This window comes from Wasmannia auropunctata, unplaced genomic scaffold, assembly GCF_000956235.1.
Source record: "Wasmannia auropunctata unplaced genomic scaffold, wasmannia.A_1.0 LD335880.1, whole genome shotgun sequence".
In the NCBI taxonomy this organism is placed as follows: domain Eukaryota; kingdom Metazoa; phylum Arthropoda; class Insecta; order Hymenoptera; family Formicidae; genus Wasmannia; species Wasmannia auropunctata.
The window spans coordinates 185,327-209,125 of record NW_012027010.1 but is presented as its reverse complement, the minus strand read 5'-3'; the positions used below and the strand labels follow the sequence as shown (position 1 = coordinate 209,125).

The 23,799-nt window shown below is 37.8% G+C and overlaps 1 protein-coding gene across 1 annotated transcript in view; it reads left to right on the top strand.

Moving 5' to 3' along the window:
* Window positions 1-23,799, top strand: part of LOC105455726 (small conductance calcium-activated potassium channel protein) — a 125,384-nt gene that overhangs the window by 80,481 nt on the left and 21,104 nt on the right. The window contains exon 5 of the mRNA XM_011699266.1: window positions 22,865-22,960. Coding sequence (XP_011697568.1) covers window positions 22,865-22,960 — 96 coding nt within the window. The remainder of the gene's footprint in view (window positions 1-22,864; window positions 22,961-23,799) is intronic.

Below are 23,799 nucleotides of genomic sequence, written 5' to 3'. Positions count from 1 at the left end.
GGATCTTATTTGAGTTTTCCTGTAATTCCTTCTCCGCCATCACTTATCTTTTCTGATCGCGCTAATTGACTTTCCAATTTCCACGAGAAAATAATCGATTCCTAGAGAATAACTGCATTCAGAAAAAAAGGACATAGTAGTGACAATTATATAAGTATTATATACACACACACATATATATATATATATATATATACACACACACACATATATATATATAGATATATATATATAAAATATTTGTAAAATTAATATGCATAGTTGAATAAACTTCATATTATATAGTTGCAATAATTATAAAATAATTTCTCTTCAATTATATTTATTCAATAAACTATATCTAAATTAATTCTACATATAAAACGTGTATCACCTTTCAGTTACCTTTGCAGTTGTCACCGCTAATGTTTTTCTCTGAGAGCGTGCTTTTCGCGCAAATATATCTCGTATCTGGGAAAAAAAATTTCCGGAACATCTCCAACGGAAAATATCGTAGTACACAGGCAGATCGCGAAAACCGGGGAAATCCCGCTGACAGTCGTCTCTCGGCTCCTTTCAGCCTCAAGAAGCTTCGCGCTCGAACGCGCACGCGACGTGAGATGAGGAGCTCCACGTCGGCAAATGTATACACGACACCCAGCATTCGCCGCTGCTTCGAACAATCCTCGCAGGATGTAGATCGCTCCTCCCCCCCCTCCTCCTTCCCCCGCCTTTTCCCTATCGCGCATCGTTATCCTTTCATGTTCTACCACCCGGAGCCGGCGTTTCACCGCGAGGGTAGAACCAATGCCGTCGGGGTGTTCACGCTGTCACGGATAACAACTCTTTCCTCTTGTACGACAAGGTCCGCCACGTGAATCTAAATGATAGATCTTCGTGTTCGTGAGCCTGCGGGTTCAAAGACTTCGGGGAGATCGGAGAGATATCCGACCGAAGTAGTCGACGAAGCTCCGCAAAAGCGAGGAATCCCAAAGTGCATCGATATGGAAATCGAAGGATTTTAAAGATCGAATTTAAAAAAGAGATTGATTGAAGAGAAACTATTGATTTATTCTTCTTTAAAAAAAAAAGAATAAATCAACAGTTAAAGATACTAAAATAAAATAACATTTCTTCGGTTCTTTGTCTTCTTTTAAAAACTCGCAACGTGTGTTTCTTTGTGCCTTGGATAAAAGTAATCCTTAATAAAATACGTAAAATCTATCGAAAAAAGTTAGAACTGGAGCTTACAAAGCAGGTACATTGAAAGGAAAGATAATTTTAAAATATTAGTTTTAATTAAATATGTCATCTTTCCTTTGTGTTTTTAGATACCTAAATATTTCGTAAAAAATGTAAATCAAGTACACCGTAAAAAAGTAAAATTACATGTTAAAAAATTATACAGTTTATATGCAATTACATAGTTTAATATAAAAGTTTTATGAAAAATTACAGTTTGTACAAAAATGAAAGAACCTATATAAAAATGTGCGTTTTTACAAAAATCAGTACTTTTACATGTAATTATGTAAATATATTCTTATATTAGACAGAAAATTACAATAAGAATAGTACATTTTATATATATATATATATATATATATATATATATAGTTTTTATGTACATAAATGAACAAATTTTTGTAATATTACTTAACGTAATAATAATAATATACATATTATATTTGCAGTTTGACATTCGATAAAGCCTAAAGAAAAATTGTATGGAATTCGTTCGCGATTCTCTCATTTGCGATAAAATTCAAAGCTATTAATGAAAATTGAAGTATTATTACGTAAATATTTCTAATAAACTTAAGTCCAATTGTAAGTTCACTTTTACAAATTGTTTAATTAATATAAATAGAAGTAATTTTATTTTTAAGTTGAAACTTTACTCACAAAAGTTGTGTAGGTTATACACCTTAATTAATGAGTCTCAAAATTACCCATTATAATTTTATAAGTAATTTTACATGTACTTAATTTTTTTTGTAGTATAATTAACATGTAAATACGAAAAATATGAGATCTTGCCTTATCAACGGACTGCTGCGTTCGCTGTTAGTCACTTCATTTAGGACTTCAGTATAGGTCAAGTTGATTCACGTTACATTGTCGGGGTTAATGATTCAAAGTGCTCGTCGTCGAGCTTTCAGTACTATATAACTATGGTCTATCGGGACTGATCGGGGATTGTTGGTCGATAGGCCACTATTAATTTACCATTGAGTGGCACGGTGGTACATTGAGTAATCGCGCGTTCTTTTCGCGACACTATCGAAGGGCGGCGTATATGGTCGAAACCGAGAGGACGGAGTTGGTTTCTCCACATTGGCACAAGCTGAACTTTATTAAAATTCGCCCCGCGTACACCCGCAACGATTTCGAAACTTATGGACGCTCTGCGCGCGGAATTCGAAGATAGTTCGTACTCGGGAGAAGGGAAAATATTTTCTCGAGTGTATGTCGACGATTTTTATCCGCACTGCAGAAAGTAACTTCGAGCGCAAACAAGGATTCACAATGCAGAGAATTAAAAGGCAATTAAAAACAAGTTGTGTTATTAAAAACAATACAAGTTTACATACTGCTGATTATTCAGCTCATGTTGTTATAACATAAAAAAGATAAAGAAACGAGAAAAAATGTTTATTCGTTAATATCTTTATTTATTTTTTTCTTTTTAAAGATTCCTTTTTAAATTTGAATTCTCGGGATGAAATTGGAATTTTTGGGAGATCGTGGTATAAGAATTAAATTGGAAAATGCGTGGTACGATCGATTAATAAAATATAAATTTCCGTAACGTCTAAAATTCTTAACACATTTAATTATTCAAATTTAAATTCTTTCTTATTTTTAGCAAATTTTCCATCGTCTTGATTACTCGGTGTTCGATCTTAAAATAAGATTTTCTCGTTGAACACAGGATATATAATCTCGACGACCTCGCGACCTTCGCAAACGTTATCGGCTAAAAACGCCCCGTCGATGCACCGGATATTCAAGGCGACAACGACAGGCGCGAGCCATCCCGTATATCCCCCTCGGTATCGGAGAGAGAGCCGCCGCCGCCGTCGCCGCCGGTTCGATAATCACAATTGCGAAGGAAAGGCCGCCTTGACCCGGCCTATCCTTTTCCCGAACAGGGAAGCAGCACACTCGCCGCTTCCCGTCTCCCCAGAGTGCTTTCGGCCGAAGGCTCGCGAGTGTCTTTTCGCTTCTTGCCCGACGTCCGTATATTTATTCCGCTCCCCGACGGGAATATTTCTCTCCCCGTTAAGAATTTCCCCGGGGAACTCCCGGCCGCCGAATCCCGTTGTTGACTGTGAGCAATCCCGCTGCTTGATCCCGTGCCAAGACGCGGAGCGACGGATTAACAATATCGATATTGCAAGACGGGAGCGGAGGGGGGAAGGGGTATAAGCAATCGCTACCCACCCACACGCGGCCACGGAGACCCATTCCAGAATTGGACGTAGTCATGCGGGATAATCGGGTGGAAGACGTTGTCCTTCAGCTAGAATTTTACAGGAAGCATTCGGTATTAACCGCATTTTGCTGAGGGAACGCCGGAAATTACTAGTCGGTTGACTCGGTGAATCCGAACCTCCTTCGAGCCCTGCAGTTCTCCGCGCGAATGTGTTCATATTTCCGAGTCTCTATACAGGATTTCTTGAACTTGTCGGAAAGTCCTCAACGTCTATCAGACGTCAAACGTGAATGTATAAATTTGGAACCTCGCGAAATTTTACGCTTGCAAGAGCTTCCTTCATGTTTATATTTATAATCTAGAGTTTTTGCAACTCTAGAATTTCAAAAGGTTAATTTTATGCTGCGATTCTCATGAAAATACGTAGGTGTAGTAGAATTATGCAGAATTTTTAAGAAACTGGGATCTTTCTACTTAATTTTCTGATTGCGAGTGAATTCTTTAAATTTTTTAGGTATTCATTTATACATAATCTTCTTTATTTCGTACTTTTCGAAATTATTGTATATTTGAATTCCGAATTAATTTTGAATGTTGAATCTTTACAGCTTGGAACTCGTGAATTGCCGCATTTTTGGTCTTTATAACAACGTGTTTGGTCTTTATTCCTCGTGTTTCAATTTCTTCTTATTGAACTTGCGATTTTCGTAACTTCCCATTTAGGGTATGAATTCTCGAAGGACCTTTGCAGCTTGACTTCTCCAATCTTAACTTTCATATGTGAGCAAACTGGCGCAACACGAAAGCTACGATGTAGGATGCAATGCATGCGAAAGCGTTTAGCCTCGGATATTCGGCAATTTTAAGGATCGTCGAGCGATCTCGCGGTTCGCGCTCGTGCACGCGCATCGAATTGCAAATGCGGCGTACGCCCGAGAAATTCCGCAGCGCGGCGTCGCGAAAAGTCGAAAGTATCGGCACCGTTATGCGCGAATTTCGCGTCGAAATTCGTATGCGCGTAGGCGATCGTGCTGTTCGGCTCGAAAATAACCCAAATTCGACCAATTCGATTCAATCGCGTTTCCAATAACACAATTTATTTTACCTTAACAAACATATACGAGAGAGCATATTGCTCTGATAAGTGATTGGGAATAAATGCCTGATAATAATCGCGCTCAGCGATAACTAAAATTTATCACTTCAGGCATTGCTTTGATGAAAATTTAATTTAATCAAATAATTAAAAATTTAAACTACATAGAATTGGGAAGCTAAAAGTTTTTATTTAATATCGCTGTTCAGTATTTATATTCACACTTCATTTTTTTTATTTCATACTTTTCGCGATCAAGTATGAAATTATTTGATTTAATCGAAAATTGTGAAACTGTAAAGTTTATTTCGGATTCATCGAGAAAGATCTGAAAATTTAATCGAATAAATATTGTTCTCTCCCTTCGTGTGCCTTCAGTTGTTAACCGTTTGTCCGAAGAAAATCTTCGAGATATAAATGAAGAGAACGAGATATAAATTTAACAGCTTCATTAAATTTAATACAAAATTTTGTTTTAACGGAATTTTAATTTATTAAAATAATTAATAATTTAGAATATACATAAAAATGTTTAAAATTAAACATCCTTATTTATCGTGGATTTAAAAAATTGTTGAATATTTATTATTACTTTATCTGCTTTATTTAATATTTTCAAGAGCTATAAAATTTAATTTAATCGAAAATTGCGAAATTGTAAAGTTTATTTCGTCGAAAAATATGTCAAAACTTATTGAATAAAAAAATGTCCTCTCGTGTATCTTTAGTTTGACTACGGTTCGTTCCAAGAAAATCTTTAAGACATCAATGAAGCTTTTAAATTTAACACAAAGTTTTATTTTGACGCAATTTTTCATTGAAATAATTAATAATTTAGAATATATAAAAATGTTTAAAGTTAAATCTTTTTTAATATTCTCGATTTAAAAAATTATTGAATCTTTATTGTGATTTTATCTACTTTATTTTATATTTTTCGAGGTCTGTTAGGAAATTATCTGACTTAATCGAAAATAGCGAAATTGTAAAGCTTATTTTTGTTTCGTCGAAAAATATGTCAAAATTTATTGAATAAAAAGTGTCCTCTCAATTCGTGTGCCTGCAATTTAATTACCGTTCGTTCAAAGATCTTCAAGCTTTTAAATTTAACACGAAACTTTATTTTGACGAAATTTTTCATCGAAATAATTAGTAATTTAAAATTATAAAAATGTTTAAAGTGAAATTTTTTTATTTTAATATCGTCGATTTAAAAAATTATTGAATTTTTATTATGATTTTATCTGCTTTACTTCATATTTTTCGAGATCTGTTAGGAAATTATCTGATTTAATCAAAAATAGCGAAATTATGAAGTTTAATTCGTGTTTGTCGAAAAAGATGTTAAATTATGACCCACAAAAAGTGTCCTCTCCTCTCGTGTGCCTTCACTTTGACTAACGTTTGTCCGAGGAGAATCTTCGAGACGCGAATTAAGCTGTAACACATCAATCTTCAGTTTACCAGAAATTAATGAGGGGATTACGCGATATTTCAATTAGGATCACCTCCAAGGCTTCCCTCTCACTGAAACTTTTTACATCCTCCGTGCTGATGACAGTTAACAAATGCTTGCAATTATATAAATATAAGCGGGCTCGCGTCGTGTCTTCCTCCTCCTCCTTCGTCTCCCCCTCCTCCTCTTCCTTCTCCTCCTCCGCCGCCGCGGATGACAGATCGATCATAGCGACAGCGGCGGTGAGGAATGATAAATTGCATGCCATCGTACGTTGTCTCGGGGAATCCCCGAACGACCTCGACGATGCGAAGACCTCGCGGCGACGCGACGGAGCGGAGGAAGAAGACGGCAATTATGCGGCCGCGAGGACTAATGTTATTATAAAGTGGAGCCGTGACGAGAGACGAAGGCAGGTCGTCGGGGAAGCCCCGACAGGTCGGAATGGAAAGACGTGAATTAACTGGAGAATCGCCACATCGACGACAACAACGATGACGACGACGAAGACGACGACGGCGACGACGACGGCGACGACGACGGCGACGACGACGACGGCGAAGGAAAGCAACACTGCTCTGTGTTGAACCGAATCGGGTTGAGGAGAGGCGAGGTGTACAGCGTTTCCCATCGTTCATCACGTCTAGTCCTACTTTCGTCCATCTGGCACCTAAACGATCGTGCTGAAACTATCGCCGCGTCGTTTATCACCTCCATTTTTGCATCACCCGGCACGATATTGTTTAGCATACGCCTCGCAATAAGGCGCTCGTGTTCCTTGACGCCTCGAAGCACGTAGGCCCGTAACTTCCGACGTGTATCTCGTTAATCGTTTTTCGTTAAAGTGAGGCGAGGAGAGAGCTCGCCGTCTTCAAAGAGAGCAAAGAGAGAGAGAGAGAGAGAGAGAGAAACGGGAAGGAGAGAAATCGTGTTCAAGTTTCTCGAAAGAAGAAACAGATTGGAAGGATCACGTGCGATTTACATGCGGAAGTATTAAGGAATGGCAAACGACCCGGGGTCTCAGCTCGGTCGTTTAACGCCGCAGTATCCCTTTTTTCTCCTTTCAGGACGCGCTATTAAGGGTTTACGACGGTGGTCCTAATGCCCGACGGGCTGGTTTTATGCATTTCTCCTTTTTTTTTTTTTTCGACCTCCGCAAGTCCGCAGACCCGGGGCTTCCAGTGTGTTACGCAAGGATTATAGGCTCCCTCTCGCCCGTGTATCGCCGTCGCGAGATAAAAACGGGTCAGAGAGTGCTTTTATCGCGGTGGATTAACGAATGGATCCGCCGTGTCCAGTTCTGGCCCGAAACCCCTTGTCCCGCCCGGTGATCTCGAGCCGAGTTTGCCGATACGCTTTATCGTTATACGATCTGCAAATCACGCCGCATTAATTCCGCGAGATTATCCGCCTCTCCTCGAGCTCTATCTGATTTTGTACGATTCGAACGAGCTCGATCACGGACGTTCGTTCATCCCCGGCTAAAGCTTCCTTTTTGTACGTCGATTAATACGGAGTTTCAAATCGCTGGTTAATACAACTTCCAAACATCCAAAATATCTGAAGAGTCCTGCAAGATTTAAAGAGCCAAATCTAATAGCTGTTAGATTTCTGGAGCTGTGTGAAAGATCTCGACTTCAACATTTTTCAAATCTCGCAATCCATGGTTTTCTAAAGACACAAAATTTCGGAAAATTACCGATTTGAAAACAAATTTAAAAATTTTGAAGTTCGGAGAAAGATACATACACATACATTTAACACAAATGTCCAAAATCGGAACATAAGACGTCTTAAAAATGAAAAATTAAAAATGTCTTTAAATACATCTTACTTTATAATACATTTAAAAAACATTTTAATGACGTCCTTAAGACGTCTTTTGTTGATTTTGGATATGATGCTGTTTGAGTTGTTATTCATGTATGTGAAAATGAGAAAAAAAGATATTCGTAGTTAAAAATTCCATAAACAGATTTTATATAAAAGTATAATTATATACATATTTCTTAAATATTATTCCGTATTTTAGAAATTTATTTTTGAAGTTATTCTGTGGAAAAAATTTTATATAAACATATGATCTTAAAAGTTTCAGTGATACAGGATGTTGAAAACTCTGTAAAATTATCGTTTTTTCCTCAATAGCTCTTAATTGAAAAGAGGTTTCTTTTTTGTACTCAGGCCAGTAAGTAGATAAAGTATTACCTTCATTTTTTTATATATAGTCATCGTTATGTAAAAAGTCGATGGTGTCGAGACAGGATTAAGTACTTTATTGCCACGAATATTTACGTCAATGGACAGAATCAAATATTTTGCATATTTTTAACATTTTATTACAGTACACTCTCGTTAAAATTTAATTTCTTTTAAATTACATTTTTTTAAGAGTTGTTATGAAAAAAACAACAATTTTATAGAACTTTTGACGGTTTTTTATGGTTTTGCTGAAGTACATAAAAATTAAGCCAGATAGAAATTTGAAAATAATTATGTCATTAAAATAATTACATAAAACCATCAAATATGATAATAATGCTGCAAGAAGCTTTGATGTTTTCCTACAGCTAGCTTAAATTAATTATAATTATAATTATAATTATTTAGATAATTTAACATAATTTTCAGATTTGTATCCGGTTTAATTTTTATATATTTATCATACCTATTTCAGCAAAACCTTGTTATTTTCGTGTTGTATTTCTAAAACGAAGCCTTCAAGACATATGTTTGCGTATGTGAACTTTTCATAAAACTACTTCAAAACTCAACTCGTAAAATATTCGACAATACTCTATCAAAAACACTCTATATATGCAGAATACAGAAAGACTTCTATTTTTCCATCCTAGCGCCAATTCGCGCGTCTTTCGTCACAATTACGTATGTCCGCGCCGTGTACCCATATTTTTCCATTATCCGGCCACGAGGCGTTCCTCTCAACCTCCGTCGTTCAGTCACCGTCGTTGTTACTTGGCATGGTTCCTACTAAGTCAAAAAAAAGGAAGTATAATTTAGGAGTGAGTGCTTTATGGTCCGGAGAAGAGATTTCCCGAGAAAGCCCGTAGAAAATTTCTGGGCAATTCAACCGCCTTTGCGTTCGCGACGGGAGTCGCGGGGAGGGATTAAGCTTCCGTAATCGAGCTTTTTGCGACGATAAGTTCCACGGCCCGGTAAAATCCGGCGAAAAAGCCGACTCTTAAGTTTCCCGTTTCGCGGCGCATCTTTTCTCTCTTCCTCTCTCTCTCTCTCTCTCTCTCTCTCTCTCTCTCTTTCTTTTTGTCTCTCCGAAACCGCGAACAGACTTTCCTCTCGGCGAAACGAAAGTGCACCGCCGGGAGGTGTCGCAAAATAAACGACACCTGAAGCGTGAAAACGGTGGGGGAATTAAGGGCGGGAGTTGCGCATTTATTTTGCCGCCTGAAAGCGGATTTTTATGATAGAAGACGGTTAGTTTTGTAAGTACCATCAAACCGAAATGTGCATTTCGTAATAACGAAAAGCACAACACGAATCTCGAATTAATTGTCTGGAAATTGTTGCCGCATTTCGAAGCAATGAAATATTCATTTTAAATTATGACCGTCTATTTTCTATTTATACATTTTTATGAATATTACATGAACGTTGTTGGGAAGATTATTTTAGTAATACGATATAGACTTTTTGCGACTGGCTTTATTGATTAATATTAATGAACGTACGCTGCTCCGTGAGATGAGTTCTTCACCTCGTTATAAATTCACATATTAATCGTTATGAAGCATAAAGTTTTAGTGGGAAACCATTCCGTTCCGCTCGCATCGTTTTCTGGCAATTTACTGGTTACGCTTTTCATTATTATATTGTAAACTATTATTATATTGTATTATGGTTTTTTTACTTTTTAATACTACTGGTTCTTCACTACCTTAATCTTAACTTTCAACTACAGCAATGTCAATATCAATTTAATCTAACCAACCAGATATTTAAATTTGAACCCAAGTTTTCTTTTCGCTGTATTTTCCATAAATTTTAACCGATTTTAATTAATTTTTTTTTTTTTCAATCAGAACGCTGAACTGTATAGAATCCACATCTGTAAACGGAAAAAGGTTTCGATAATAATGTTATAACTAAAAACGTATAAGCAATTAAGGGTTTCGTAAAACAAATTATGAGTGAAATTTTTGCTCGAGTCATTTCAAACTGTAGTTGTGAATTAAGTAAAAACGATATATTATCGAAATTTTAAGTGTATTTACTCATTTTCTCTCTCTTATTTTCTCTTCTTTTATGATACTTATTTCAAATTGTCTGACAATGAGTATAAATGTCTCTGAGAGGATTTATCTTAGGATAATCGTAAGCCCGTTTCATTCATTTATTTGTTATTTCTTATTCTTACCTGAAATTCACTCGGTATACTCGCAATCGCTGTCCCTTCGCAAATTGTAACAAATATCGCGTCGCGCAACGAATCCAAATGAAATTCCCCCGTAAATGGAATTTCGCGACGAAATTTCATCCCCCGTGCTAGCTTGATCGTCCCGAGAGAGCGCGAATAATTATTTTTCACCCTCGAGGGCAGTTTGCCGGCGTCCTCTGACCGAACGAGCTTTGATGTCAAAAGAATATCCCTCGTGTGATACAGCTCGCTCTCCAATGAGAATTAATTTTCTATATTTAATTCTTTTCTTTTTAGATTTAAAAATATTTCGAAAATTTGTAGAAGTTGATATTCTTGAAGGTCTCGACAAAAAAAAAAGAATTAATCTTTTATGAAAAGAAATAGCTTTGTAGAAGTTAAATTACGTTGAAAATTTAAAATATTAGGCTTTGTTAAGGCTAATCTCGTAACTTTTGCAAGGAGGCATGTCTCGGTCTTTAAACGTTTGTATTCTTAGAATTTTAGATTTGCCAAATTTAGAGTTTATTCTAAAGCTTTAAAATCAGAGATTATTGAAAATGTAACTGTCGAAATGTTTTCTTTAATTTCATAATTCCAAACACTTGATTTTTCTTGTAATTATGTGTTTAAAATTAACCATATTTATAAATCTTTTAATTTTTGTCCTCGAACTTTGTACATCAGATTTGAACAACCTTGGTTATGTTTTCAAGAATTTGCCAAATCTGGAGTTTCTAGAACTTCAGAATCAGAGATTTTTAAAATCTTTTCTTTAACTTTATAATTCCAAATACTTCATCTTTCTTGTATTTCAGATCAAGATCAAACACGTGATATTCTCGAATGCTTTGATTTTTCCCACGCTTTCATCTTTCGAAACTATGAAACTTTTATACCTCAATATTCGGATAGGTCGATCTTATAGTTACTTCGATATTCAAAGGTTTGCATTCTTAGAATTTTATATTTTCCAAATCTGAAGTTTCTGAAACTTTAGAATCAGAGATTCTCAAAATTCAGCTGTCGAAACTTTTTCTTTAACTTTATCATCCAAACACTTGATTCTTTTTGTAATCATGTATTCGACTTCAAACACGTTCTCAAATACTTTTATTTTTTCCACTCTTTCAACTTCTGAAACTATTGATGTGATTTTCGTAAGTCAGATTCGGACAGGTCAGCCTTGGTTACCTTGACCCTTGAAGAGTTTATCACTGTTAGAATTTTAAATTTGCCAAATCGAAAGTTTTTAAAACTTTAATATCAAAGATTTCCAAAATCCAACTGTCGAAATTTAATATCAGAGATTTCCAAAATCCAAAATCGAAATCTTTTCTTCAACTTTACAATTTCAAATATCCGATTTTTCTTGTAATCATGTATTTAAGATCATATAAATCCTCAAATACTTTGATTTTTTCCATTCCTTTAACTTTTAAAACTGTTGATATAATTTTCATACATTATAGGTTTGGACAGGCCAGCCTTGGTCATCTCGATTCAAAGATTTGCTTTTACCTTATAATCGCGTGTTCAAGATCAAATACTTTGATTTTTTCCACGCTTTTAACTTTTAAAACTGTGCAGCTTTTATACTTCAAATATATGAATAGATCGGCCTTGATTATCTCGATCTTCAGAAAAAGTTACGCGAGCTCCTCCGTCAGTTTCCAAACTTTTAGATTTCTGATTTGCGAATTTTTACTCGTGAAAAAATCTTCAATCTGGGCACTTTCGCCGGAGCGATGCGCTTTATTTTGTCAGTCAAAACGCGAGCCCGAATCCGTTGAATAATTATTTTCCCACCTCAAAGGAACGGTCGATTTTTTTCCTGCACTTCCTTCTCTTCTTTGTCGCCTTCTCCTTTGACGTCGAAGAAAACGTCTTCCCTGTCGCGGATTAATTTTTCAAGTGCGCCGGGCACGCCGGCGGGAGTTCACTCAAGTCTCCCGTGTTATTTTTCCTTGTCAGACTCCTTCACAAAAAGGCGCTCCGTATCAAGTAGAGGAGGCCGAGCGATGATCGCTTTATAATCTGCGCAGGGCGAGAGTGTATTCCCATGACGTATCGCCGAAAGCAACCGCAAAGGAAGGGAAAATTCTATCCGCCTTTCTACCGCGAGGATTATGAGGGAAGAGCATTAAAAGTCGCTTTCTTTATTTTATTGATTCGTCATTTCTACGACTCGAGAATTAATTCTGACATTAAGCTATATTATTTGACAGAACATTTATGTTCAAGAAGATCTGTCGCCACAGAAATAAAAAATGGATAGGTGTTATTTGACTTTTTATATCTTTCACAAGAGTTTTTGGCTATTGCCATCTCTTCTGAATAATAAATAATGAACAAAATGTAAAACGATACTAAAACAAAAGTAACTAGAAGAAAGAAATGTTGCATATTCTAAATAAAATAATTTATAAACATCGTACTGTACTTTCGTACTGTACCGCGCGAAAATGGATACAGTGAAACTCTATATTTCTGTTTTAATTTCAAAATGTTGTTTGGACTTTATTCCTTCATATAAATACAGTTTCTCAAAATTTTTGTATTTTAGAATTCACATGGAAATATTATTAAGCACCAAAGTCCAACTTCGACCGTGAAAGGCTCCTCTCTAATTTAATTGTGTTATTCACTTACGCGATCGAAGCTCTTGTTATTCTTATATATATTTTTGATTAAATTACTTAAAATTCTCCTTTTCATAGATTCAATGCTATTTTAAAAAATTATTTAAAGAAAATTATGGTCAAAAAATGTCAGGTATACATGTTTCATAAACTTATTCTCAAAATTCGATCAAGTTCTCATGTTATATGAAAAGTCTGGAGAATCTCCTTAAAAGAAGATTATCGATATTTGTACATTTTTATTCTCGAGAAAAGATTCCGCCTGAAATTTACATAATTCGTATCTATGGATGAAATATTTTGTATCGCGCGCGCGCGCGCGCACACATATTCTGTGCGGAGCAATTTTCAACCGGAGTTGACTTTTATTTACCAAAGGTGGAGCGCACGTGCGTCGAATGAATATCCGACATCAGCTAAACGCAACCCAAATCCAAAATAACCGACTATAAATAAACGTAGTAGTCATGTAGTAAATCGGCGAGTGCACGCTTGTGCGAGAGAGGGATCATAACACGCGGCGAATTGAAGATCCCCGCCCCGGTTGCGGTAAATGTGTGTTTTATTGGCGGATTGTAAAAAGTGTGGGATATAATTTCGACGCGTTAAAGTTCAAGTTCAATGCCGCGCGCGTTTCCAGCCCATGGAATATTTCACAACTTTTTCCCGAGTTTTATCACGAGTTTTATTTCTACATTTCTAGAAAAATTCTGGAAAGATTCTTCTTCTTTAATTCAGATTATGCTTATCGTTGCTCTTCGTCGAATTCTAAAATTCTCTCTAACTGTCTAAGTTTTTATAAGTTCTGCAATCTTAGTTTTAAATATAATCGCAGGTTTTGTATTCACTGAGCGAAAGGAGAGTGTGTTGTAACTACAATAATTCGACATTTGTGATTACAATGATAAAATAATTATGATTAGAAACTCTATTTTTACAGTTATTACTGCTACAATGTTAGTAATGATCATAATATATTTATAGTTCTACCAGACAAATACATATAAGTATATAATTGACACGGAAAATGACTACACATTATAGTTAAATTACGGTAATTTTGCAAGCATTTGTTCCTCTCAGTATTTAACTCTTGGAAACGTCATCAAAATAAATGTAGAATTACGACCTTTTGTTAATTCAACTTTTTTAGCTTTCGTTCACAAACGTCTCACGAGAACTTAAATGATCCATCCGATCGACGTATAGCGGGGCGATTTAAAATTCGATGAAGATACCCAGTCACGTTCGTATCCCCCTTTTTCTCCGCGTTGCGCCAGATACGCCGGACACGTTTTCCGGGTTTTCATCGAGTTCGAGGAGAGTTCGCACGTCGTCCATGCACACGTGTTACGCGTTCCATATTTCCGCTCTGTCAAGGACAAGAGAAGGACCCGCGCGGCCATCCGAAACTCGCGGCGTCCTGGCGGAACGCGGCGATGCTGGCTTAACGCTTGAATTCCCGTTCTTCTTTTTTGTTTTGTCCGATGGGCAAAAAAATACGGCAAAGTGGCTTTTGTTAATTTCACAGGGCGTGACCACACAAACGACCATACGGCCGGCCGCGGCGCCGCGTCGCGTCGCGTCGCGTCGCGTCGTTTCGCACGCTCGCCTCGGAAGCGCGAACGTGCGCACGGACACGCACGAATAGATCATGCCGTCGCTATAGTAACCTCCTGAACGCGCACATCCCCGATAACACATTCGACGAATGTTTTTATTCCGCGAGTCCCGCGGATATCACGTGGCGTTAGCGCGCGCCGCGTCGATCTCGAATATCTCGTTTACTCTTTTTCGCAAAAAGCTACATGAAATACCAACAGATAGGCGAAGTTAAATGAAAATGAGATAATACAACATCTGATACATTACGTTTGATTACAGTGTAATATATGCAATGTGAAAGGTTTTATGTGATGCTGTGCAGCGAATGTAATTTCAGTAATATACGTATTAACAAAATAATATTTTCGTGGAATCTGGCACGGCAACGGAACACGCGTGCACGTGTAACGTTTAATTAAAAAGGATAATTGAAAAGCAAGGCTGTCGATGTTAGCAGTTCGGCTCTGTTGAATGATAATTGGGAATATCATGAAATTCTCAAGGACGAGAAAAAAAACTGCTTGATTACTAATATAGGCTAATATTTACATTTTTCCATTTTTGTCGTACGATAAAGATTTCAAGCCTATTGATTAGCTACAGAATAGAGAGATCCGACAATTTCTCTTTTCTGCAGCCAATCGACAGGCTTGAAATGCTTTATATGTACGACAAATGTAATACCAGCCTTACAGTACAATACGTGAAATGTAAAAAGTTTTATATAATGTTGTGCAACGAATGTATAACTTCAGTAATATACATTGTAAGAGCTCTTGAAAGTCGCCTTAATCTCTCGGATGTTTTTTTTTTGTGTACGCCTCTTGACCTTTCTAAAGTTATCCCAACAAAAACTTCTACGTCTCTCCGACTCTTTTTACACCTTCGGACATTTTTTTACGTGCCTTTTACAACGAGCGACGCACGGTGCGTGTTCTCGGTATATAAGTAAATGAAGAATAAGTAATAATAATAAAATATAATATGTTCTTGAAGTCTGACTTTTTGTTAGCAACGTAAACGGCACGTGCACGTTCAACGTTTAATTACAGAGGATAAAAGAAAGATGGGACTATCGATGTCAGATTGAATAGAATTAAGTATTCCGCTGTCGAATGATAATTGGAAATGTCACAAAACTCTCAACGACGAAGGAATTGTCTCAGAAATCTGGGAAAATTGAAGAGAATGAAAGGAAATCTTCTATTGGGGAGAAAAGTACGACACCTTTTATTAAAAAAAAGGTAAGATAGATCGAAGAGGAATATACGTAATCACTGTCGGTCATTTCCGGTATGAATTCCGGCGCGACGCGAGGAACGGAAGCTAATATAGTCGACGTCGGGACGAATGTATGGGCGGTGAACGCATCTATATGAGCCGGAGGACAACATCGGGAGAGGAGCTCGATGATGCGAAACAAAGAGGAGTCGCGGATCGCCAAGAGGAAAATGGAGGGGGGGAGGGGCAGGAGAGGGGAGGGCGGTTTGGCACGGTTCCCCCGTATTGTCCCGATCGATCGAAGAGCCTTTACGGGGGATGATTACCCGCTTAAAATTTCATAGGGAGTCCATTCACGCCGCACATCGCGAAAGTGTCTCGGGTACGGAGGGGAAGAACGGGACACGCGGCGACTGCGGTGGGAAGGGAGGGAAGGGTTGGGCGTTATTTCTGTCATTATACGCACGACAAGTATACGAATTTTCGTATCGTTTTCATTTGCCGTAATTGTCGTATTGCCCCTCGGTAGAATTCACTCTTCGCATTTATTTTTCGCATTCACTTCATTTTTCAGCGGCTAGCTACTAAAGCCTATAATCGAAATTCCCGTTTCGGCTACGTTTTTCCCGAAAGTTCGAGCTGGAACTCGGGGGGAAACTGATATTTATCCGTTACGCTCTTTTTACGTATGTATATACGTCTGAAAAGTTTGCCGCTTTTAATTATGGCACCTGCTGGCGCCGTTGGTTCTCTCCGGGATGGATCGATATTCATTTCAATTTGTATCAGTTGCGATATGGAGCGTACAGGTGTATACTTCAACGACCAGCCTCGGAATTATTTCTCGACGGAATTCACATGGGAAATTCTTTAATTACCGAGACATATTATAATACCTCGCTTAAAAAGAAACGTAAGAGACGCCTCAATCTCTCAGACGTCTTTTTTTTTACACGTCTTGACCTTTTTAAAGTCACCCTAACAAAACTCCTATGTCTCTCCCGACTCTTTTTGCACCTCCGGACAGTTTTTTACGTGTCTTTCGCAACGACGCAACGGTGGTGTGTTCCCGGTATAGGCCAATGAAAAATAAAAGAGAATTGGATAAAAAAGAGGAAATAATAAATAAAACAGAACAGCCGCTCTAAAGATATCCCGTTCTAAAGGTATATATTCCCTCCTCCTCCGCAAACCCCGCTCCGACGAGAGACGCATAAATCCTGACGACGCACGTTCTAGGCACCGCCGAGGAGAGAGCTACAACCGTTTTTCGAAACGGAAACTCCGGCGCGCAGATTCCCGGGCAGGCGACTCGCCGATTCGCGCCGAGGCGAGGAAAATCGAGGCCCCCGTAGATGCAATCGCATTAATTCACGGATCACGGCCCCTATAATCCTTCCCCTGCGTTCCTTCTTCGCTCCCCTTTCGTGTCGACACGAACTGTAGCCTTTATAGAAGCGAATCTCGTAAATTTATTATATACGGCGCGGAATCCCGGCGGCGTCCGCGCGCGTATATGGACACGAGCGAGTAAGCTCGCTGCTCTCATCTTTAAGTGGACGATGATAGCCGATAATTGGACCGTCCCGCCGAAATCCCGACCGTTTCGCAGCGAATCCGACTGACGCGGCGCGACGGCCGTTTTAGACAAACGACGGGATTTCTGGTTGTCGGCGTTTATAACTGACGGTTACACTATCGTCGCTTCCGCGTCGTGCTGGAATTCGCGTGTGTAACTCTCCAATGGAACTTTTCCAAAAAAAAAAAAAAAAAAAAAGAAATATTTACGGGCCTCAGATTTTTCAAAATTCACACAAATGACCGGCGCCAATCACTTCAACGCTTTGACTGCCATGTCACCCATATCTGGGTGACGCGTGAGTTCCCGCAAAGGTCCTACCATCCATTTGTGGATGACGGTTTTATTTACCCAGTTAAAACTGCCGTTAAAATTGTGACAGTTCACCGGTTAAAAATGACTTTACTAATTGTAAGTTAAGACAGTAAAAAGTAAAGTATTAAATATTAAATATAAATGATTGAATAAAATATGACAATATGTTATTAATAATATTAAATAATCCATAAGATACGGAACATTAGATTAATATTATAAAATATTGATTTACTGATTTTATACGATTTTATCAACGTCCTTATATAATATTTTACAAATGCTTTAAAAATACTACCTAATAATATGGCATTTCTAAGTATTAAAAAAATGTTTCAATAATATTATTTCAAATAACAATATCACTCGCAACGATATTTCACTTTCATATCAATATTATCGAAATTTCTAATTGAAGTGTGTCAAAATCGATTTACAACAATATTAAGAAGTACATATTCTAAAACACATGTTAAATAGCATTTTAATATCATTAATGTTTTCTATGCTGGGAATATACTAGATCGATTAAAACAGAATTATTTAACTTTCTGCTCTATATGTCTGTTTTAAACACAAAAGAATCTATTATTTTGGTTTATGAGTGACATTTATTTATGACATTATATGTATAATTATTATACATATAATGATATACAGTATATTAATATATAAATACAGTATATTAATATATAAATACAAATATATTAGCCTATATAATTTTTTTTTTATTTTTCTGCATATTTTGCCTTTCTTCTTATTTTTTACTTATTTATTTTTTCAATGTGATTTATTTTTTAATCTGACTCTGTGCATATGTATGTTATAAACAACTACGCAACTTCTCGACTTTGAACCTCTCAATGCCAAAAACAACTTGACAGTCTAAACTTTGTTCTGACTTTTTCTCACTGTCTCACAGAGAAAAAGTTGAAAAGGTATCCGTTGCATTTATTTTTTACAGTTATTCCGCCTGGTGTATACTCCTTCAAGATTAAACGGTTTAATGCGGACTATTCTGAGCAACATTTTGCGAGCGCATTCGTCGGATAGTTTCCGTACAAAGTAGTTTTTGGCGAGGAGGAGGAGGAGGAGGAGGAGAAGGAGGAGGAGGAGAGTTCCTTCCTCGTAAACACCTCGACCGAGACGCACGCCGCTTAATTACTTACCCGAAACGCACGCAAAACGTATGTACGTCCGGGCATGTCGGACGGAAAACAATGACGGCCACGCGCGCAAATTTCGCAGCCCGTTACGCGCTCTCGTTGCGCTGCAGGCCGCATCATAATCTCGCGATATAGCAATTTCCGCATATCCGCGCGCGCGAACATCGTATATAGCCACTTTATATACGTATAATCGTATAAAAGTCGGCTCACCCGGTAAGGCCGCGGGGATAAATTTCGCGCGCTTGTACTTCGCTCCCTAATCCCCTGATCCATTTACGCAGCGCCCAGAAGTTTTATCCGACTGCAGCAGAACGCGAAGAGAATCCGCGAGAGTGAGAGGGAAAAAAAAAATTTTATTCGGCGAGCCGTATAGGTACGCGCCCGGAAATCCCCCGGCGCGCGGCGTGAGAGCGACAGCGAAACTTCATGGCATGCACATTCGACGTTTACACGTCTTTTTATCTCTATTCTTTAGATCTCCTCTCTATTTGCCACAGCGTGCCAAATCCCCTTTCTCATAGTGAGGACATTAGCTCCTCCCCCTCCCCCTTCCTCCTTTGACGTTTTAAACGCGATTACGCGAGTGGCTCATAATAAGATCATTCAAGTTTAAATACATTTCGCCCAGGGAGGTATATTGTCTCTGTGATTCGTAAAGGAAGTTTCGCGAGGAGCAACCGACGTTTCCAGGGGAGCTTGGCTCCCCTTCGTTTCTTGCGAGCCCTTAATCCCTTTCCAGGTTACATGGCGGAAAGAGGCTTTGCCCAGCCCGGCGAGCTTGTCGTCGTTCTTCCGGAAAGCAGCTCGTTATTGCGATCCACAATTCACCGAAAATCTCGTAAACCGCTCTCATACCAACACCGAACAAACTTTATGCATGTATATGTGTGTGTATGTGTGTGTATATACGAATGCAAGAGAGGCATCAGCGGTGTATCCTCTGTATACGGTCTCCTCATTACGGACTCTAGGAATTAATGAGAGACCGACGGTATCCCCGATCGTGTATATATATATATATATATATATATTCCCCAATTACACAATTGTCCGCCATTATATTTATTCTACGATCAGGTTTCGAGCGGGTGTCACGCCTCGGGCGAATTTTAATCAAGCCTCAGCGACCGGAGGTACTTTATAGGTATTGGACTGAAAATGAGCTTCGAATCGGTCAAAGAACTGGGCTCTCAAAGGGATGAAAGGAGAGCGGATCACGGTACGGCAGCGTAGACTTCAAACTCCCGGGCAAAACGTCTCGCGACCGAGCTCAGACTCGCCCGAGCGTTGCGTATATCGCGAGATTACGTCGCACCGCGTAGGCGGACAAAAGGCGAGTGCATTCGACGATGCAAAGGCGGAAATTATGCGCCACGGGCCGTACGCGGCTCGGGGGCGCCCGGCGCTGTAAATAACGCGCCGCGCCGCTATTAGCGAAACCTAAATGCGGCGGCGAGCGCGTCGCCGATGTTGTGCCCGCGCGCGCGCGCCAGCTGAATTAGCCGTGTCTTAAATTTTGAACGTCGTCGTAACGATGAGTCGCGGTAAGTTCAGGAAGATAAGATCGCGAGATTTATAGCGGGCGATATAAAGCGCGGCGCATGGCACTTCACGCCGGAATTTTAACGCGATCACATAATCCTCAACCGACGTGACGTGGAGAGAGTCGACGGTGGTTGGTAACGACGGGTCCGAGAGCACTCTTACTTTCCTTTTGATCTTTTTCTGCGTGCGAGCTCTCGTATGTACGTAACGTTGCTTTCTTCCATTGCGCGAAAAGAACGACTTTTCCGACAGCTCTGCAATTTTATTTCATGGATACACAGCTAGATCTGAGAATAATTTTGTTTTAAAATGATTATTTTGAAAACACATATGATGAACAATCCTGCAAAAAATTTTGATATTCTAGTCCCGAATCTGTATCCAGCTAAATTTTCCAGGATCTTTCAGCAAAATTGTTCTTTCCGTGTGGTCGTCTAACAATAAAGTCTCTAGAAAGAGAAACAACAGAAAAACGATTGTCACGTTGTACTCATTTGATTATTTGTTCAGTTTCTGTATTAAGATTTCAAGCCCCTAATTGTATACTTTGTTAAACACTTTAGTTGTAAAGAGTTAAACATGTTGCAGAGTATACTATAATAATAAGTATACAGGGCGATTCTAGGGCTAATTGGGCTAAGTTATAGTTCTTTTCTAAATCAAGAAAAGTAGAAAATAAATAAATAATTGTCCCACTTTTGTTCAGCACGATCTACCATTCCATGATAACATTTTTTTGGACGATATATCGATGCATTTGCAATAAGCTGCAGTTGCGCTTTTTAAAAAAATAGTTTACTTTTTTTTTAGTATAATTGATTTTTTTATTATTGTATAAAAGTATAAAAGTCGAGAGTAAAATAAAAGATTCTCTTTGTGGAAGTTTTCGAGGAATAACGTATGTTTTCGCAGAAATTTATTTCAGAAAATAATTTGGAAGAACGTACAGCTGATTCTAACATAATTACGTTGAAGGAAAAAAAATACTTTTGATTATCATAATTTAACTTTAATATACTAATCATTTTCGGGATGCCAACTATGTATTTATTTGGTATAAATGTAATTATATTAATGTAATTACTAACATTACAGTAGTGAAAGCTACATAAAGTGGAGCTCTTAACCATAATTATTTTATCATGTAATTATTATAATATAGTCACAAATATCAAACACCTTTCTCTCAATGTAGTGACCAACTTGACAATGTTATGAGAAACTTAACAAGTTTAGAATTGTCACTGTATATTTGAGTGCTTAATGTAATTAAGTAATTTTACGACAAAATGTGTAATATTTAGTAAAGTAATATTGTAATGTTGACCTTCCTAGATAATATATTTTATACGAAGAGATATTTGAAATGTCCCAAAATTATATCGTCAGTTAATTAATTACGATGATTTCCATTTAGCATTTCGATGTTCATTGTGCTGTTTTTGACACTTGACTCAATACATTCCTGTCCATATTAAAAAGATAAATGGCGGTCGCAAAACCGCAAGAATTTATAGCAGTGTATATGTAACAGCAATTTAAAGGGCATTTAAAGCAATAACATTTTATTGCAATAATCCGAGTTTCTCTCTGGGATCTAAGGCGAAAGAGGGATTCTATTATTTTTCTAAAATGCTCGCTTTTTACGCCGACACTTTTTACGACCGTTAAAGATGTTCGCGCCCCTTTGCTCGCCGCTGGCGTCGTAAATCGAACGCCGTTGTTAGAAGCGCCGTGCTTGACTTTTACGACGGCGGCAACAAGCAAACTTTACAAAGATGTATGCATATTTCATCATTTTGCGTCTAAGAAGTGCGCAATTAACGATAAGACCGAAGTTCACTGTTTCTACAATTAACTATCGAAGCTTGATAATTAATTCGCCGATATTTCCAAGAGAGAGAGAGAGAGAGAGAGAGAAAGAGAGCTGTACTTAATAATCCATAATTCGATAGTGAAATGCTGCAACGGCGATCGTTTATCTCTCAATTGATGGAAATGTTTATAATTTTTTAAACACGTTTTTCTGCTACGGCATTTATATATTTAGACAAACACGTCTAAAATACGTTTCTTCTCTAAGATAATAAAAGAAGAAAATATCTCGCATTGTTGGAATCAACAGTTGTCGTGTAAAACATTTGTTTGTATGCATCGAAATTATATGGTAGAAATAAATGTTGTATCAAAATAAATACACAGAATAAAATATATTTTACATATTTCGTGGAAAGAGCGATTTTGCTGGATAGCCTAAAAATTTTGCTGCGTACAAAAACATTTCGAAACAATTTTGTTGGACCATCAAAATGTGATTTTGTTGGAAATTCAAACTAACTGCTCGAATATCAAAACGTTTTACAGCATTGATCATCATTTTTGAGTTTTGCAGGTATTTACATGCGAGAAATGCTTTATGTTTCAGGCCTCGTTTTTCTCGACAGCACTGAAAACCCTGATCTCTGTGTCTACTGTGATACTGCTTGGCCTCATATTTGCTTACCATGCCTTAGAAGTTCAGGTATGTATGATACATCTCCGGCGGTATAATAAGTGAATATTTGAATAAAATCGAGGGAGGCTCTTCGAACGCGCGAGTCGTTTTAAATTCAAACGGAACACACGAGATCGCATCACCCCGTCCAATTGTGCCGGAGAGATATAAGTTGTTATCCGCTCGCTCGCACGATTGCCGGCAGCTCTACTTCCAACAAAGTTGAGCTTGAAGAAACCGAAAGATGGACGTCTTTCCGCATTTTTAAACCTGTGTATCGAATATACCATATATCGAACAACAGCTTGCGCATTACTATTATTATTGTTATTTTTAGAATTTTACGCTAAAAAGTTATTGTTACTATTATGTGCCTTTTTAAATTGCTAGAAGCGCATATATAAATTACTGCCGGCTACAAATGGCAAAAAATAATCGAGAATAAATTTTCAGAATTTGGAGAGGCAAGAGATGCTTGCGCATTATTATTAGCATCGGTGATTAAAACTTTTTCAAGCTAGAGAATGGTTACTGTTACTATATACTTTTTACTAATTGCTAGAAGCGTATAGATATAAATCACCGGCGGCTGCAAATGGCTGCAAATAATCGGAATAAATTTTCTGGATTAGGGAGGCGGCAAAAAGTGCTCGCATTGCAATATTTTTATTAATATTATTAAAATCTTCTCACGCTAAATAATAATTATTATTATTGTGTACTTTTATAAATTGCTAAAAGCGTGGATACAAATGGCGGTAAAAATGGCGCCTATTATGTACGAACGGCTACGAACAATCGGGAATAAAATAAATTTCCGGAATTGGGGAGGCGCGATTCGCAGCGGCGCGGCGTATCGGATTTTT